This window comes from Acanthopagrus latus, chromosome 17 (assembly GCF_904848185.1).
Source record: "Acanthopagrus latus isolate v.2019 chromosome 17, fAcaLat1.1, whole genome shotgun sequence".
In the NCBI taxonomy this organism is placed as follows: Eukaryota; Metazoa; Chordata; class Actinopteri; order Spariformes; family Sparidae; genus Acanthopagrus; species Acanthopagrus latus.
The window spans coordinates 12567943-12586138 of NC_051055.1; the positions used below are offsets into that span (position 1 = coordinate 12567943).

General features: G+C 42.0%; 1 protein-coding gene across 15 annotated transcripts in view; it reads left to right on the forward strand.

Annotated features, from left to right (window-relative positions):
* The window catches only part of LOC119006524 (doublecortin domain-containing protein 2-like), a 37851-nt gene extending 21924 nt beyond the window's left edge, over positions 1–15927 (forward strand). For all 15 annotated transcript variants that reach the window (XM_037075302.1, XM_037075303.1, XM_037075301.1 and 12 more), the window contains 2 exons: positions 13143–13213; positions 14000–15927. In XM_037075302.1, the coding sequence (XP_036931197.1) occupies positions 13143–13213; positions 14000–14833 (905 nt within the window). In that variant the 3' untranslated portion in view covers positions 14834–15927. The remainder of the gene's footprint in view (positions 1–13142; positions 13214–13999) is intronic.
* Positions 15928–18196: the final 2269 nt, after the last annotated feature.

Genomic DNA, 18196 nt, shown 5'->3' on the forward strand with positions numbered 1-18196 from the left:
CGTCTCATCAACATTAAGATGTTTTGCTCCCCTGGGACACTAAGAGTCGCCTCAAGAATGGTATTTACTGCACAGTGTATGTATGTTAGAAAGGGAATTGAGAGCATTTTTTAAATCCTACAGTAAAAGGGATTTTGATTTTCCGCACGCTGCTCCTGACCTTAATGTAACGCCTGCTGCGGTACGAGCCGCATTACGTCACCCGGTGGCTCATGATAGATGTTGCCTGTTTCCTCGTCTGGCAGGAGAGTTGACAGCAGGAGCCCAGGGGAGCGTGGAGAATTGTGTCTGTGGTTCAGGGGAGCTGGCATTTTGCATCAAAAGAGAGGGATGAGGAACGCGCGTGTGCGTCTCTGTCCGCGTCTGCTTTTTGAAACCTGTAATGTCACCCTCAAAAATCCCCACGCACACATCAGCTTGCGTGGCGTGTCCCGTTTTACAGACGGAGAAAAAAACACGTTGCATTATTGGTCCCCTTGGGTGACATTGACCAGAGATTGAATTAACAGACAGACAGCTCGGAAAACAAGATCAGGCTTTAGACAAGATCGTTTGAATGGCTCAGAGAGCGTATCGCGTTCCCAACACTGATTGACCCATTGTGTCGTCTTCAGATGCTGTCATGTATATTTAAGGATGTAATCCGTGCAATTGTTTTCTTTTTAAACTTAAATTATCAACAGAATGTGAAGAACAAACTGTTTTAAAGTCAAGTAAAACACGTCCATGTGTTGTGTAGTAGAGATTAACAGTATGTCAAAGTTAGCATGCTAACCGGCTAGCCTTCAGCCACTTTGTAGAGTGATGGTCTGATAGTAAACAACTAGAGCACCAGCTAATACAAGTGCCACCTACATGGTTCGTCGAGTTGCCTAGCTAATGGCAGCGACAGTTGCTACAGTGGCTACTCTGGTGATATGCCGCCACCTATTTGTTTGGAGTATGTATTTGCCAGGTGGCCAGTTTTTACATAATGCTCCTTTAATGTTTTCCTTATTTGCTTGGCTCAGTAGCTGGGTGTAGTGCAGTCTCTGTCCATGGTGCTGAACGGAGTTTTCAATTGAGGTGTCCTAAAGGTATCTTGACTCTCTCTGTTCCTTTTCTCTCCCAAGATGCTTAAATGTTACTTGGCCTCTGAAAAGCAAACAGGAGCTGGAAGCAGATAGCTCCTCATCGGCTGTAGCATGAACAAACGAGTTCTGCAGCCATTAGCAGCTCAGTTTAGGTGTCACGGATGTGTTTTAAGTTTCACAATAAGAACACAGTGTTCACGTCTCCTCTGTTGAACAGTACAGAGGTGTTCTTTGGTGTTGTTTTCCCTTTGGGAAACCCTGCCCTGGCTTGGTTGGGAGGTAAACACATCCAGCTTTCGCTGCCAGAAGGACTCCAGCCAAAAAAAAAAAAAAAAGTTGTCTGACTGGCAGAAGCTGTGGAAAGAACGCAGCATGAAACCCACACTTCAGATCTCCGGTGTGCTGGAACGTTGGAGTGAAAACAAAAGATTATTATAAAGGTGTCACGTCATTATAAATGTATTTGTTAGAGAGGGACGGAGGAAAGGAGGAGGACTGAAAGGTAGTGGGAGAGAATGATGGAGAGAGAGAGAGAGAGAGAGAGAGAGAGAGAAAGAGAGAGCGAGAGAGAGAGAGAGAGAGAGAGAGAGAGAGAGAGAAAAGAAAATGAACAATCGGGATGGAGTGACCCCGTAACTGGAGATTCTCCCTCTGTTCTGTGGCTGACTTTGTTGTGACAGGGAGGTTGTTTTTTTTTTTTTTCTTGGTGTGTGTGTGAGAGTCCATGTGTGTCACCACACCGGTCCCCATTATTCACTGTCTATCAGCTGCTGGGAGCCAGACTGAGGATAACTCCAGCAGTTTCTGTCTGGTAAAGCTTCTGACTTTTCTGCTTCATTAGAGTGAACACGGCGGTGAGTGACGGCAAAGACAAGGGGGAGGCGGCGCGACAGCTCATGCAGCAAAGGTCACAGAATGAATTTGAACTCGCTATAACAAAGACATCTGGCTTAAAAGACTTAACCAACGAGACACATTCCTTGTTGTGCGCTTCGGCCAACATGCTATACGGTAGCTCTTTTAAATTGGCTCAATTATTGGTCCGGCGTCGGCTTTTTGCCTTCAGAAACACGCCCGTGTTCAGGCTGTTGCTAGCCTCAAAATAGAAATAGGATGTTTATCAGTGTTCTCGTTCATAAAGGGCCTTTGTGACCAGTTCGGTTAATGGCTCCCTTGAGAAGAGAGGAAAGAGAGGTAAAAAGAGAGGCCGCGGGAATGGTAAAGGGGAAGAATACGAAGAAAGGATGTGTTTTGACAGGTGAGGGAGAAGAAGGGGAGATAAGAGCGAAGGTTAAAGAAAGGGGAACGAAAGGGTGAGACGATGAAGGGGAGGAGAACATTATGAGGAATGAGGAGAGGAGGAAAGAATGAGTACAGGTGGAATCAAGTAGTGAATATGATGAATGGCCCGAGATGGTGGAGCATGAGCGCTGGGTGGAATAAAAAAAAAAAGAAAAAAAAAGGCCCAGAGATACTGAAGGGTAGAGGGATGGGCGGGGTTTGGATAATTGCCTTTCATTTGGATAATCTCTCCATTTAGAGTCATCAAAGCAGAATTTTACTTGCCTCTGCCCCTCGCTGAGGCCAAATTGCTGCACCGGAAAAATCAACAAAAGAGCCTTGTACTTCAAGAAGGACGGACAGACAGGAAGGTATGGATAAGAGGAGAGGGAGAGGGAGGGAGGGCGAAGAGAGAACAGTAGGGGGAGGAGAAGGAGGTCCGGTGCGTCTGCTGATTATCTGGACTCTAGCACGAGGTGTGTGCGCCTCTCTGTGAGGGGGCCACGCTATTGTGGCTGCTTTGATTAGCAGAATAATGCGTGTGTGTGTGTGTGTGTGTGTGTGTGTGTCCTTGTCAGCGCCATCCCATACTGACCTCTCGTTGTAATTAATGTCGCTCCAGGACTTTCATTGCGACTGACCAGTGCAATTCCTTGTGATGTTGCAGCGTGAAGACTTGAGGAAAAAAAAACACAGAAAAAATGTTTCTAGCATGTAGTCAAAGGTACAGTATAGTAAAAAAAAAAAAAGGCCACCTGTTGAAATCATCCTCTGCACAAAAAGGGGCCAGCAGATTACCAGAATAACCATAAAAAAATAAAAAAAACTGAACTTTACTCTGCTTTTTGCTTTCTCAGCCATTTGTAATGGTAGTCCTGGAGCAACACTGATTCAAATGTTTGTTGGAGCAACAACACCAACACTGCAATGTCATATAAACTGTGATGAACATGTTGATGAGGGTTCCCAGGTTATGAACATCTATTCTTAACACGATTGGTAAGAATAGGGTTAGAATAAGAAAATTGCATCGTCCCTTTAGATGATGTCTGCAGTGTTGATGTGTTACACATGTAAGCAGACTGTAATCCATTTGACTGAGTAGACAATGATTCCTGACAAACACGATGCTGTACCTTGCTGCTGCCTATACTGATTTAACTGTACGTATTTTGAAGATGTGGTTGCAGAGCCGGCTCCAGGCCAGGGGGCCGTTGGTGCTGTGGATAACGAGCTTGACTTCTCTGAGAATTCAAACGACAACCAAACAGAAGTGAGGGGACACTGAATGCGTCTGAAAAGTGTGGATGCCTTCAAGACTGATCAAGGTCCAATCCTCAGATCGAACTTGTTTCTATATTTGTTATTTCATTTCAACATATTTCTTCCATGGACTCATGCGGTCTCAGCAATCGTCAATTACAAAAAAAAAACCCCAACTGCATCAACAAATCTGAAAGATTTTCCAGCGACAAATTGGACGCGCACATCCTGAGATCCTTCACACACAAACATCTACAGAACAGTTTTTTTGTGCGTGAGGTTGCAGTATCTCGGTGAGGTTCATCTTGCCTTGTGTCCACATCTCTGAGTCTAGAGATGGTGAGTTCCAAATAACCCTGTTACTCTGCCAGTGTTTGCATTGAAACCCTCAAGGACGTCCACTTTACTTTGTTCCACTTTGTTCGGAGGAGCCAGCTGCTTCCTTTTCATGCACTTGACGCCCTCTTTTTTATTTTATTTTATTTATTTTTTTTGCGGGAGCCAATTTAATTCCCTCCACACAGAGGGCTCCACATTATGTCCGTCCCTATTATTTCCATTAAAGGGAGTTTGATTCGAAAGTCAAGGGAGTTTTGGAGTCGAGGCATTTTTCAGAAAGTCTCATTTCAAAGAAATCAACACGGAAACATTCTTGGCATTGTTTGCTGGTTGAATGTGGGAGAAATGAGGACTGCCGCCTATGTGAGCATGTCAGCGTGTTTATGCCTGCCTTTTTTTTTTCCACACACACATCCAGCCAGATCAACCTTCTGCCTCTGGTGTCATAAAATGTGATGCCGCCTCGGGGGAATTAGCCCTGTTAGCATATGTATCTGTAATTCCTGTCAGAGCCAACTAGCATTCCAAACAGCGTCGGGGAGGCAGGAGACGTGCGCACAAAGAGGCAGCGAGTCTTAAAGTGTGTGCCTATGTCAAAAAAAAAAAAAAAAAGGAAAAAAAAGAGGCTCAGAGGCGAAGGATGAGAGATGGCAACATTTAGAGGAAGTTTTTCTCTTTTTTTCCCCCCTTGCCAAGTTCTTAGGAAGTGTGGTTTGTGAGCGCTGCGTTTTAAAAATATTTCATGTGTGTTAAGCGCCTGTTTTTCAGTCGCGTGTCACATTTCCGACAACACGACCGTCCTTCCCTTCCCACTCCTTCCTTCGTTCATTCTTCCCCTCCTTTCATCCCTCGCTTTTCACTACAGCAGGAAAAAGGTTCGTCATGACCCTTTGATGCAGGATTACTGGATTAAAGAGCAGGGTAGCTGCACTAATCTGCCACATTAATCTGTTAACAAGTGTTTCAGCTGTGACATACAACAGCGCCGGCTGTGACACGTGAAGTATAGGGTTAGGCTAACGTGTGACACTTTGGATGACACAAATTTTCTTAGTTTCCGTCACGTCTAATCTCGGCCGCCTCGCGCTTTTCACTGTTTCTTTTTCTTTTTTTTTTTTTTTATAGCTTGAGCTGGCAGACGCACATCTGGAGTAGTTGTGATAGGAGAATCATCATCTGCGGGGTTTGTATCAGCCCCGAGTCTCCGAAACAGCTCTGACATTCAACCTAAATGGCAAGAGTAAATATGTGACATTTGTGCAGATCTGAAGTTTACATCATGTGTTGGAGCCGGGCTTAGAGGGGCATCTGGAGTTGCTGCCTTTGCCAGAGGAGAAATGCTTTGTGCTCATCACTGTCAGCTCTAATGCAGTCCCACATACATTTTCAAACGTTGGACCACTTCTGTCATTTACCAGTTTGAGTCCGAACTACACCCTAAATCGTGGTTTAGACATGCATGGTGAAACTTAATTAAACATTATTTTTAGAGTTAACAAACAATAGATTTCAGATGATAAATAAGATGACTGTTTCTATAAAGATCCCTACTCGTATTCAGAACACAAGTACAGTTTTCCTTCTCTCTCCATTGTAGTGACCCGCATTATTTGTGCCCTGGGCTTCAAACTCCCATAATCAAACATCCAACCATGGGGAATGTCTCTGAAGTTATTACTAAGAAAAACTTTCAAATGCGGCCTTTCAGAGCATACAGTTCTGTTTTTATGTTAACCAAGAACAATCTAATTTCAGACATTCTGATTAGATGGGAGCCGGTTGGAATAAAACCTTCATGTCACGTTGATTCCAGATTCAATTTAATTATCACTGTGCAGCCCGAGCTGTACAATAAAAGGGCGCTTTGTGGCAAGGTTTTCTAGCAACCGGGAGAGAAGTGAGAGAGAGCAAAGTCCATAAATTATTAAAATATTTAACTGAAGCCATGACCTTTATAAATATTACTCCGCCTGTCTGACTGCAACACTGTTAAGCAGAGCTTTCTTCTGACTTAATGTCAAAGCTATCTAAGCACTCGGCTGCACACTGCTCTGGATGAGAGGTATTTTCTACACTGCTGAAAAAGTACACTCTACAGATAATGCACTTCATCTTTTCAGAGAGATCTTCAAAACAAGTCTTTTTTATGGACTTACGGTATACTAAAATAATCTCTCTCAATCACGGTTTATGGCGACTAGACGTGGGCGCCGTCTCAGCAGAGAGCCTGCCCTTTATTTATTTCTCTGTGTATATATATTTGACAGGGACAGTGCACAGCTTCTTAGCTGTACCAGAGCTAGTTTTAAGTTAATTTACATCCGTAGTCCCTGAGCAGGAGACAGAGGTAAGAATGTAAACTTCATAGGATAAAAAAACAGTTAGAGAATGATACATATTCACTATACAACCATAACAACGACAAGATTTCTAAACCTTAAACTCTACAATAATCAGATTTCTGTATTTGCTTTGATGTGTGATGGATACAGGATTGGGTTGAGTTTTAGCCACAATCTCATTTTAAATTCAAAATTAGTGAGACTCGACAATCAACTTTGAATGGTGTTTTTACAAACATCAACAGATTCATTTATTTGCTTTAATCTTTTATTGGATGTGTCATGAGTGTGTATGTAGCCTACATATATGCCTTGAGCTGTTGTACGTATTTTATGTGTATTTATTGTCTGTAAGGGCAGCTGCTATTATGCATTACGCACTTTAAGCCCATGACAAATTTCCCCTAGGGGACTATTCTATTCTATTCTATTCTATTGTATACATCATGCATAATATGCCTTTAATGCAGTGATTGTTATACATTTGAAATACGTAGAATAATAACAAAGAAAATATAAAAATATATATGTCATACTGGACATTACTGCTGCATTTGTCCTACAGTTTCCACCGAGTTCACAGACTGAAAGCTTTTTAAATGCACACTCAAGCAATTGAGCGCTGCACTTCCATGAAGTTTCCATGAAGAAACTCACAGGAGACAGATGTTAAAGATAAAGGTCAGAATCGAAGCAGCAAAGGCCGACATATTGTGACTTTTAGTCACCGTATGGGTGACGCTCTAAAAGCACTGGATCCTACAGCTCCCTCTTAATAACATCTGTCACCAGAAAAGCTTTATAAAAATCATTTTACAGCCACTTTTAAAGTTAAGTGCTCCCTCTGACAAGTAAATGGAATTTCACGTGTAAAATCAATGTCGAGTCAAACGAATAATTCTTTTTATACCTACGCTGTTTTGCCTTATAAACCGCAACAACACATTTTGTAATAAACACATGTATTATATGGAGAGATATTGTGTGAATGCATGATAGAGAGAGAGAAACAGATGAACGAGCACAACGTCAAGTCATCAGATTTTACTCAAAGCAGCTGGATTGTTTCTGCACGTCGCATCACTATAAACTAAAACCAACTGGGCGGCTGTCATGGCGTACGGCCATACACTCGTCAAATGTTTTTAACAGGGCCCTGGTCAGTGACTGGAGCACACTTGCTGAGTGGCGACATTTCATAATGACCATTCCGAGTTACTACCCGTGTTGTTTTACACCCCGCCATAACTCAGCCATGTGCTGAGTGGGTTAAATCAGCTGGGTGTAAATAAGCAATGTACTGCGCTGCGCGGTGATATACAGGGAGTGTTGTGTGCAGTGATTTAGGTACATTAAGTAGTACGTCAAGACTTGAGTGTTTATTTAACACAGCACAGCTAATCCACTGAAAGTGGAATTGGCTTGTGGAGGCCATGTCAATGATTTTTCCACGTGTGGTTTATATGCATAAATACGCTACGTGTTGAAAACGGTGATTTGTATTTATTTAAAATTACAACCTCTGCCATTTAAGGATTGATTTTTCCGAGGTGGCTTTGGGAGAATAAAGAATCTGCACTTACGTAGGCAAAAAAAAAAGGAAGAAAAACAGTAGCACTGCTGCCCGTGGCATTCAAAGCATATCTCATACATCCAGTAGACATGTTGGCCTTTAGAGGGTCTCCTCAAGCCTATCAGCAACATAAAGCAGCAATAGTAAATGTATATTACATTAAAGTAACATTATGTAACCATTTTTTTTTTTACCTTAAAGATGATCCAGTGGAATGAAAATATAAGTGATGAAAAGTGAAACACACAACATTCTCTATCACTAGTATTACCGCCACCACCAGGAGCTGTAAAACTATAAACTACTGATCAAATATGGATGAACATTTGCCTCCAGTGTTTTCAGGAACATATTTTAGTGGACTGTTGGTCCGCAATACAAGACTCATTGTAACCACGTGACTGCCATTTTGTGTCTGCTTCACAGACTGGGCAGTGCCAATCAGCTGGGATCAGTGTTCTGTTACTGATTCTGTTCACATTACAACACACACAGAGGCAGTGTGACATCATTCTCTGTTTGAGATGCCATTATTCCACTGTGGTTTTACAGAGCTAATATGTAGTTGCTGGCTGCTATAACCTGTCCGTGTTCAAAAATCTTGCATACGTAACTTTAACCTCAGGTTAAAGGTGCAACATGATACACTCAAAAGAAATAGGGGCAGCGTGTTACCAGAACTACTGCTAAATGCTGCTAACCGTAGCTGTTCATAGCTCAGATAGCAGCACAGACTGCTAGCACAGGAGCTTTGTACCTAGACATACCAGGGCTAGCTGGTTAGTGTGCTAACTTCAGCAGATGTCTTTGGAATTCTTTTGGTAAGTTTAGTTAATGTTTGAATGTTTTTAACTAAAATTCTGACATATTGCTCCTTCATGTTTTGGTGTTGAGGGCTTGAGTTTGTGAGCTAAACAGCTGGCTATGATTGACCTGATGTGGATGTTTGGTGTCCGTCATGAGTTTGCTCATTAAATGCTGGTTGTTTTTCAGATTACTTTCTCATCAAGCAGTGCAGTAAGCAGCATAAATACCAAAAGACCAATTATTTTTACATTATTCATTGTTTTGTTTTTGAGATATTCAGCACTGAGTTGAAGTTATTATGATTGTCATGCAGTGTCTCAGAAGCTTTATTCACTTCATTGGGTTTTTTCAAGAGGTGTCACAGCACTGGGAACATTTTACATCTTATCCTGGAAAGAATTGCAAAAAGCTTCCAGAGAAGCTTGAGTGAATGTTTTGTACAACGTAAAAAAAAAACAAAAAAACAGCAGGTCTCTCCGGCATTGAGACTCCGCGGCTGTTAAAAGCAACATACATCCTCTGTCAACCTATTCATGGTTCCATTTGCGGTGAAAAAAGGAAGAAAAAAAGAAGGAAACGTATTCATGCCCTGGTCTGCTTCAGATTTCCTGTGGAGCGGAGGACTTGATTGCACTACACTGTATGGGATTTATTCAAAAATGCTTCCTGGAGGAGTGGAAAAGCTTTTAAACATGATATTAGACCCCACAAGTCACTGCTGCTGCTGCTGCTGCTGGATGTGGCTGCCCACTCAAACGCTGCAGCGGAGGGCTGAAGAAAACACTGACGTAATGCACATCAACATAGAGCGAGAGCTTTATCATGAGGGCACACACTGATACAACATTTTGCGTGTTTTTTCTGTCCAAGCTTGCTTCATCCCCTCTGAGTTTAAACTCATGGCTTCCACTTTGGCATATGAGAAGATTGCGCTCACTGTATAAGTAATAAGAACCTGTTTGAGTTTGTTTAGACTGTTCAGGTTCTGCTATGATACGTTGTTGTTTTACTAATTAAGTTGATCAATATAAGCCATACATATTTGATGGAATACGGTGTCGGGGTTACCAGAATTGTATGAATTGGATGTGTGCATCAAATAATGGATGTGTGCATCAAATGGAAACACAGATCAGAGAATTGCTGCGGACTGTTGCTGTATGTTGCTGTATGAACTGAAATCATGCAGCAGGGAAGGCAGTGTGCAGTGTTTTTATATCGAGAGAGAGATGGAGTTTGTCGAGGAGCGGGAGATTATTGTGGTTTATCCCCGCGATCACTTCATCTTCAGTTGTGTTTTATTACTTTTCCTCCAAGGCAACAGTCATTTATAACTTTACCTTTTTTAAGAATGGCAGCGAGAGCCATTTATATGAGTAATTATACTCACTTACACTTGCATCCTTGTTTTACCTCGCGCTGATGGATGACACGTAGCATTACTCCTGAGATGTGGGTGTGCTCTGTCTGTGCCTGTGTGCCAGTAGGTAGAAGTGAAGGGGAAATGTGTGTGTGTGTGTGTGTGTGTGTGTGTGTGTGTGTGTGTGTGTGTGTGTGTGTGTGTGTTTATGCCCGATTATGAAAGAAAAATAAAAAGGCAGACAGACACTTTTACACACTCACACACACACACACACACACAAAGCTGTCTAGCCACTTGCGATGCCGGGAACACAAATCTACTGGATTTAATGAAGAAGGGGAGATTCTAAATATTGTGTTTAATTTGATTTAGCATTTTCATGAGCCTGTGCCTCATCCTTAAATCACGTTAAGATGTTTGGAGTCGCGGCGGCTCATCCGGCGCTCGCTGCTTACGCTGGATCGTTCGGCCCCTCGCCGTTAATGAATGCAGGGCGATTTCCATAAAATATTCTTAAAGAGGTCCGATATTATTACCATAACGTTTCATCTCCCACCATAGCTAAACTTCAATCAGTCTTGCATTTGAAATGCATTAAATGTCTCTGTAAACTCTTCTAATCTCTACCCGAGTCATTTTTCTTCTTTAACCAGTATGCGTAGAAAGGGAAACTAATATTAAAGACATTAATTACACCGTTCTGTTTTTCTTTTTTTTTTCCCTTCTACCCACCACTGATTTTTTTTTCCCACTTATTTCTGATTGGAAATGCTCAGTCTCAGTCTCTTCAGTGTGTAATTATGTTGTTTATCAGAGCGTATAGTTGTATTCCTCTTATGATGTTTTGGGTTAATTACTCCGAGGCCTTTGATGCACATGTTCACATGGAAACTTAAATAAGAAAAAAAAGAAAGAAAAAAGAATCATGTTGATTTTGCACTCCAACAAACCTGCTGAGCTGAGCTGATTGCTTCGGCGGAAACGTGTGTGTTGCCGAGTACCGAGTCGTGGTGTGATGTCTTGATGTGATGACCGAGAGTATCACAGTTGTTTAGGCCGTAAATGATGACGGGTGTTTCCTCTGGCCAACTGTGCAGGACACATTCTGGCAGCCTTGTATAGCATTCATATTGTTATTATTGCTATTTTGTCTGCATTACACACTGTGTCTTGGGTGCAGTGGTGGAAGGAGTGCTTTTAACCTTTTGTATTGTGTAAAAAGACTTCACCACAAGTAAAAATACTGCACTGAAGAAATGACCATGTAGCTACAAGGAACTTTTATCGTGAGTTGATTCTGATGGCTCATGTGGACAAAAGCGGTACAAGCACACGAGAGAAAAGATTGTAAAATTCTTCACGTGGCTGCTGCGTGTATTTGTTGTGGAAGCCAGTCGAAGAAAGAAGCAACGTATCCTGTTTGCAGGATTCAGGATGTAAGATTAGTAGCTGTAACATTGTTTAAGTCCACCATGACTTTCGGTATCGGTATTAAATTGAGATTATAAAGTTCCTTGTAGAACAAAAGTACTAGAAAATATACTTAAGCACACAACATAAAAGTAATAATTATGTAGAATGGCCCAATTCAGAATCATGTATTGTCACATAAAATTAACTTGTAATGATTTAACATTATTTCTTTGTTTATTATATTTTGTATTTTTTTAATCAATCAAAAGTTGCATCAAACCAGTCAACCAGCTGTAGTGGAGTAAAATGTACTATATTTGCTTCTGAAATGTTGTGAAGCAGAAGAACTGTAGAAAGAGTAGCAGAAATGGAAATATTTAAATAAAGTGCAAGTTCCTCATAACTGTACTTAAGTACAGCACTAAAGTAAATGCACTTTGTTACATTCCAACAAGTCTTTAGTAGAATAGTTTTGACTGCAGCTTGCAGTTTAGTCAAAATTCTCCAAAAAATGCTCCAGCAGATTAAAAAAAAAAAAAAACAATCAACAACAACAACAACAACAATCTCTTCAAATCAAGCAGAAAATTCAGGGTCTCTTCTTCCTTCAAGTCAATAAACCAGTGTCAGGGACGAGAGTGAGCAGTAAGAGTGGAGACCTGAGGGAATCTCTCTGATGGAACGTTTTTGTATGTTTGCGTGTGTCACATAAAAACAGTGGTTACGGTGAGAACAACATCCACCTTCATACGCCTGCCGGGTTATTCCAATGATTACTGCCGTGGTGATAGCAATGATGAAGATGATGGTGGTCTAATGTGGCATTAGCATTCCGAATCCTCTCCCGACCTTGAATTTTCTTGCTTGTGAAACGCTCCTTGGTCTCTCCGCAGCACGCGTCCATTGTCTGGGGAAGTTGTTTACTCGCCTGATACAGTCCTGGGGTTGCTTTTTTCCCATTTTGGTCACCAGGTGTCACTCTTGTGCCACGTTTGACGACACCTGAAAACACCAGCTGTGGTATAAAAGACGTATAATTTCAACAAGTCACTCAATGGAGGATAAATAAAAAAGCTCCCTTATTTATAAGAGAGGCTTTATGGATTTCAGAAATGATGTAATGGGCTCTGACTGAGGGATTCTGGGTATGAAAAGCAGTCAGAACATAAATGCAAAAAAAAAAAGGACCTGTAAAATTAAATTAGAGTATGAAAAACTAAATGATGGCGTGAGGATTTTACATAGCAAGTGTGACTTTAAAATGAACATGAATTTACCAGCATGCAGCTGAGATCGTCTCGTGTTGTTGAATGTGGCGTTACTTTGCATAGTTGTCCTCCGTGTAATTCATATCCTCTCGTCACCTCCCTGGCTCTGTTCTGTCTAATGTGGTCTCGAGAAGTCTGTGGGAGATGGAATAAACGCAGCATCTACACCAAGATGACACCCGTCACTCACCCTCGTGTCACGCTGCCCCGAACAGGCCCATTCAGGACACAATATCACACGTCAGGATGAAACACACGGGTCTATGTCATAACATCACACGCGCTTTAAATCAGTTTCTTGACTTTAAAGGGGCCCGGCTGCCTTTCACTGAAAAAACCCGGCCCACGCTACTCTGACATTCACATATTTGCTGCGCTCATTTCAAAGTGCCTCTTTTTTTTTTTTCTCTCTGTTTCCAGATGACCTGGAATCAAAGGCTGATGATGGAACCAACGAGGACAAAGCCCCCAAAGACCAACCAGCCGAAGAGGTAAGCCTGCAGAGTACGATATTATTATGTAGACAAAAATCTACACATCTTGTAGAAAGGCGCTTTACCACATAAGAATGACTGAGTTAATCATTTTAAAAATCGTTTGTCAGGTCCAAAGTGACCGTTTTGTGTGTCTCTTTGTGCAAATTCTAACAGTTGGTTGCAGCTTCTAACAAGGTTTGCGAGCCAATAGCATATAGCACCCTTTGAATCATGTGATATCTGTGTTTAGCCAGTATCAAGATCCTCGATTGTTGCCAGTTTGTAGGAAAACGACATTCAAACGGTTGATTTTGTACATTATGAGCCCAACTTATGAGCTAATGAACGTTAGCTCGCTGCTGTTAGCGAATGTTACCAACATTCGACCACTAACTTTGACATTTTGCTTCTCTACATAAAAATCTCATCCTTTTGCCCTTTAAGATACAGAATACAAATCATTTTGGACCGTGTGTGATGAGAAGGCTGACTTTGATTTATATTTTCTAACTATATGATAATGCTATACCTACAATTTGATTACCAAGTGATTACATATTAAAGAAGACCTGTCACTTGGCGCTCAAATTCATGTTATTCTTCTGCTACTTGTCGCACATTGATTGACATCCTATGCAACGGGTCATGAAAGAAAAATACTTTGGCTCCATTTGATTTGTAGGTGCCCCCTGAATCAATAGCGCCGTCACTCCCTTTCAGGAAAAGTGTAGGTAAACAATCCAATTACACCGCACGCCCGCTGACATATTTAGATCTGCCAATGTGTTTCCGTGGTCACAGAAACCTGCAGACGACGACGCAAAAGCCGCAGAGGAGAGCGGCGAAAAGGCGGGAGAGGAGGAGGCCGCCGCTGCAAACGCCGCGGAAGAAGACGCTTCTGGCGGCAAGGAAGAAGAGGAGGAAAAGATAAATGGGGAGAAAGAGGGAGGGGAAGAGAAAAAGGCAAACGAGCAGACAGACGGTGAAAAACAGGGTGAGGCAAAGGCAGGGTCTGAGGAGAAGGAGGAGGTGGTGGAAGAAAAAGTGATGGAAGAGGTCACGGATGGGAGCGAGGAGGAGGTTAAGGGTGAGGAGCAGGGGTCCAGCAGTGGCAACAGTGATAAGACCCAGGACGGTAAAGAGAAGGAGGACGGACGGCGTACGTCGTCCGAGGATGAGAAGGGTGAGCGAGGCAAAGGAGACATAAAAGAAGGAGAGAAGCGAGAAAAAGACAGTGGTAAGGAGGAGAAAAGCAGCGAGGAGCAAGTTAATGATGTAGACACGGTGGAGGAACAGAAAGAGAGCGAGAGCAGCGATGACCCGGGGAGGACTCAGGCAGATAACGAGACAAAGGAGAGCGATAGAGGCAGAAGTGGTAGTGGTGGCGACCGTAACCAGGAAGAAGAAGAGGAAGTGAACAAAACAAAAGAGGGAGCCACCAAAGAGTCAGGAGAAGAGGTGAACGGAGAGGTGAACGGTGAGGTCAGCGGAGGCGATGATGGAGTGGAGAGCGAAGCAGAGCTCGACCTGGCGGAGCAAAACTCCGCCAGTCGCAAAGACGCCACGGAGAACGGGGAGACAGGGGAGGACGCTGATGCAGGCGGCAGAGATAAAAGCAGGAAAGAGAAGGATTAGGAGAGAGACAGGGGAAATATCAAAGTTATTCAAAAGTGGCCAGCAATTTAAGAATAATGAAGATGGAGGAGCAAATTCCCAAGAAAGAGAAGCGAGACAATGTTTTTTACTAGGTGGCCTTGTAGAGTCTGCGGCGACGAGAGAACAGAGTTGCGATGCTGAGGCTTTTGAATGACTGGCTGCTAAACGACGTCAGGCACAGCAGCGCCGTCAAACATTCAGGTATGCGTCTGAAAGCTATTTATCAAACATCTACTCACAGCTATCACATTTTTTGAAAAGTATAAAGCTAACGATATAGTCCCATATTATTGTCTTCATTTAAACACACTGTTACCTCCAGAGCTGCTTTATTGTTCCAGTATGGTGAGCGACGCAGGGACGCTGAAGGATAGCGAGAACCTATCATTAAATGTTTAAGATAAAACATAGGTGGTTTATTTTTTAACAGGTATGATTGTACTAGCTGCTCGTTTTTAAAAGATGGCTTTTTTTGTATGTATCGTATTTTTGTTTATTTTCCAAAGCAAGTGAGACCAATGAACTTTTTTTAAAAAAGTATAAGCTATGTGTGATACTGTGAGCCGCACGTGTCTGAATGTTCAGCTAAGTTAATGGCGAGTTTAGTTTGAAAGTTTCTGTTCATCGATCATAATCCCTTGTTATGTTGTCACTACTGTATGTTTTTGTCATTATTTGTTTATTCATATCTATCTTCTGCCAGAATAAATAAAAGGGATGACATCACAGTCAAGCACCTTTAAAAGAAGCTTTAATAAAAACACACTTTGCTCACTCTCTCTTTATCCGTGACACTCCATTATACGATGACTCTGATCCAATCTGTCCAAATAAAACTGTGGTAAAAACTTTTTATGTCAGTATGAACCTTAATACAGGCAGCGATTGTCAGATTTGACAGTCTAGGTGGAATATATATGTTCACTTCACTTACTGCTGCTACAAGAATCTTCTAAATGACTCTCTGGTAGTGACTTTCTTTTTCCTTCACTACAGCTCGATGACTCTGATTGTGTACTGTTGCCTTTATTTCAAGTGTAAGACAGTTGTCGTGAAACAATAAAATAATTTAGCACCGACTGTGAAATGTGTCATTGGATCATTTCAGTAAAAGTAACAATATCATAAATGAAAAAAAAAAAAAAATCCATTGCAAGCCACACATTCATCGTTTCACCTAAACATAAGGTATGATCCGCATGACCTGTTACCTCTGCCAAGGAGGTTCTGAATAGATTTCCGCAAAACGCTGCTGTGGATGGGTCTCAGCCCAGAATGGACTCTGGATCTGGATAAATAGACGGATCCAATCTTTTTTTTTTTTCTATCTTTCTTTAAAATTGTGAAGAAATGCTGCATTTTTCTGAATTTCTCAAGGAATAATGTTTGGATCTAAATGAAAACAGTGATGTGGCTGATCTTTATGAGTTAGTATGAGGGGACTGCATGTCTACTTAGTGCATTTCTAGTTATGTTATGTTATGTTATGTTATGTTATGTTATGTTATGTTATGTTATGTTATGTTATGTTATGTTATGTTATAAGCTACATTTTGAGGCTCTAACTCATCAGGTATCAGAATCAAAAGGACTTTATTGATCTCTGTAGAGTAGCATTATTTAGTACCTCAGATCTGTAGATTTGTACTTAAGTCAATGGAAACTCACTTTTGGATCATATAAATAGATACTGTAGTTTCTAATATTGACTGAAAAGGAGTCAGCACTTTGCAACACGTTGACGTAGTTAGCGCCATATCAGGCACAAACAAACAGTGACGGTGGCCATGTTGCTAGGCTGAGGGATTCCTAGAGGAGTTAAGGAGAAAGATTACTCGCACGACCACACTGTAAGCAGCACCTCATTCCCATCTGTCTTCTCATCAGCCAGTCTTTTTATGCATCCTTTAATACCTGTGGAAGTTTACATCAGGGAGTTTCACAATAAAAGGTTAGCGAGTCCGGACTCGAGTCTGAAACCGCTTGGGTCACGGTGGGCCGGCAGATGAGATTCAGAATGTGATGGAGCGAACGCTTCCTCTCCTCTATTTTTAATCTAATCAGTCATCGCAGCCTCTCTGTCTTCCAGTGGAAAGAGGTTGCATAAATCCACTACAAACCGCCTCCGACAGGCAGGAAACTGTAGTGTGAACTGTGATCTAATTCAGCATCTGTGATGGCCCCGCCGCCCCTCTCATCCCTGCAGCTGTTCAGAAATTGGGATTCATGCAGTCAGTGTGTTTGTGAGTCACCATCTCGCAGCAGAGGGTGAGCACGGGTGAGAGAGAGGGTGAGGCAGAGGGAGAGAGCAGAGAGCAAGAGACACAGAGGAGGAAAGGCGGGGGAGGCGAGGGCCGGGGGTGTGGGTGAGTCATGCGGCCTGGCTGGTCGAGGTGATGATCCTCAAGGTGCTATTTCTGGAGTTACCATCAATTCTGTGTGTGTGTTAATAAGGCTCTGAATAGCACAGACACCCTTCTGCGCTTCCCCTACCTAAATGACACTCGTGATCGATTACAGTAAGAGCTTCTACACAGTGTAATAAAGGCCCAGTGTGTTGGAACCATCAACAGTCTGGAGTCTTTTATTAACAAATCCTATAACTACCTTTTTTAAAAAATGTTTTTCTCCACGAAGTAAAAGGGATTTCACTTCGTAAGAACTAAGAACAAGAACAAGAAAGAGCATTGATCAAACACGTGCAGTGTATTGAACTAAAGTTGTCTCTTGGGCACTCAGGTAAATTTAAAGGAAGATAAAAAAGTAAAAAAAAAGTAGGGATGCACAATATACAGCACCAGCCAGAAAATATTATCAGCCCCATAATTTGTGTTATAATGTCTTACTCTGATGATGAACTTATAGCTGATACCTAAGAAATGAAGATACAGAGGAAAATGGTTTTCACTGACTGAACAGTTGCAGCACATTCGGACTCAGATACAGCAGGTAGGAACATTTATTGTGGGTTTACGATCGGCCAATAAAAACAGAGAAAGTGAAGAGGAATGAGAAGTAGAAGAAGAAGAAAACAGTGGAAGGCTGCATCCAGATGTGCACCCTCTGGCGGCAGACTGAGCCCTCTCTGACTTCAGTCAAACGTACTGTGACGTGTTCTCTCCTCAACAGTATTTTCTGGCCAATACGTGATAAACATTATGTTTAGATAAAGCATTATGTTTACACATTCATATTAAGTTCTTTTTTTGTTATGTCTGACATCAGTTGGAAGTGAAGTAGTACGGTGAATGTTTGCACCCCCAGCGGAGTCTCTGGAAGTCTGCAGAGAGTCTGCTTGAGGGTGTCTTGTGACAGCCCTCAGTCTCCCTGTAAATCAACCAC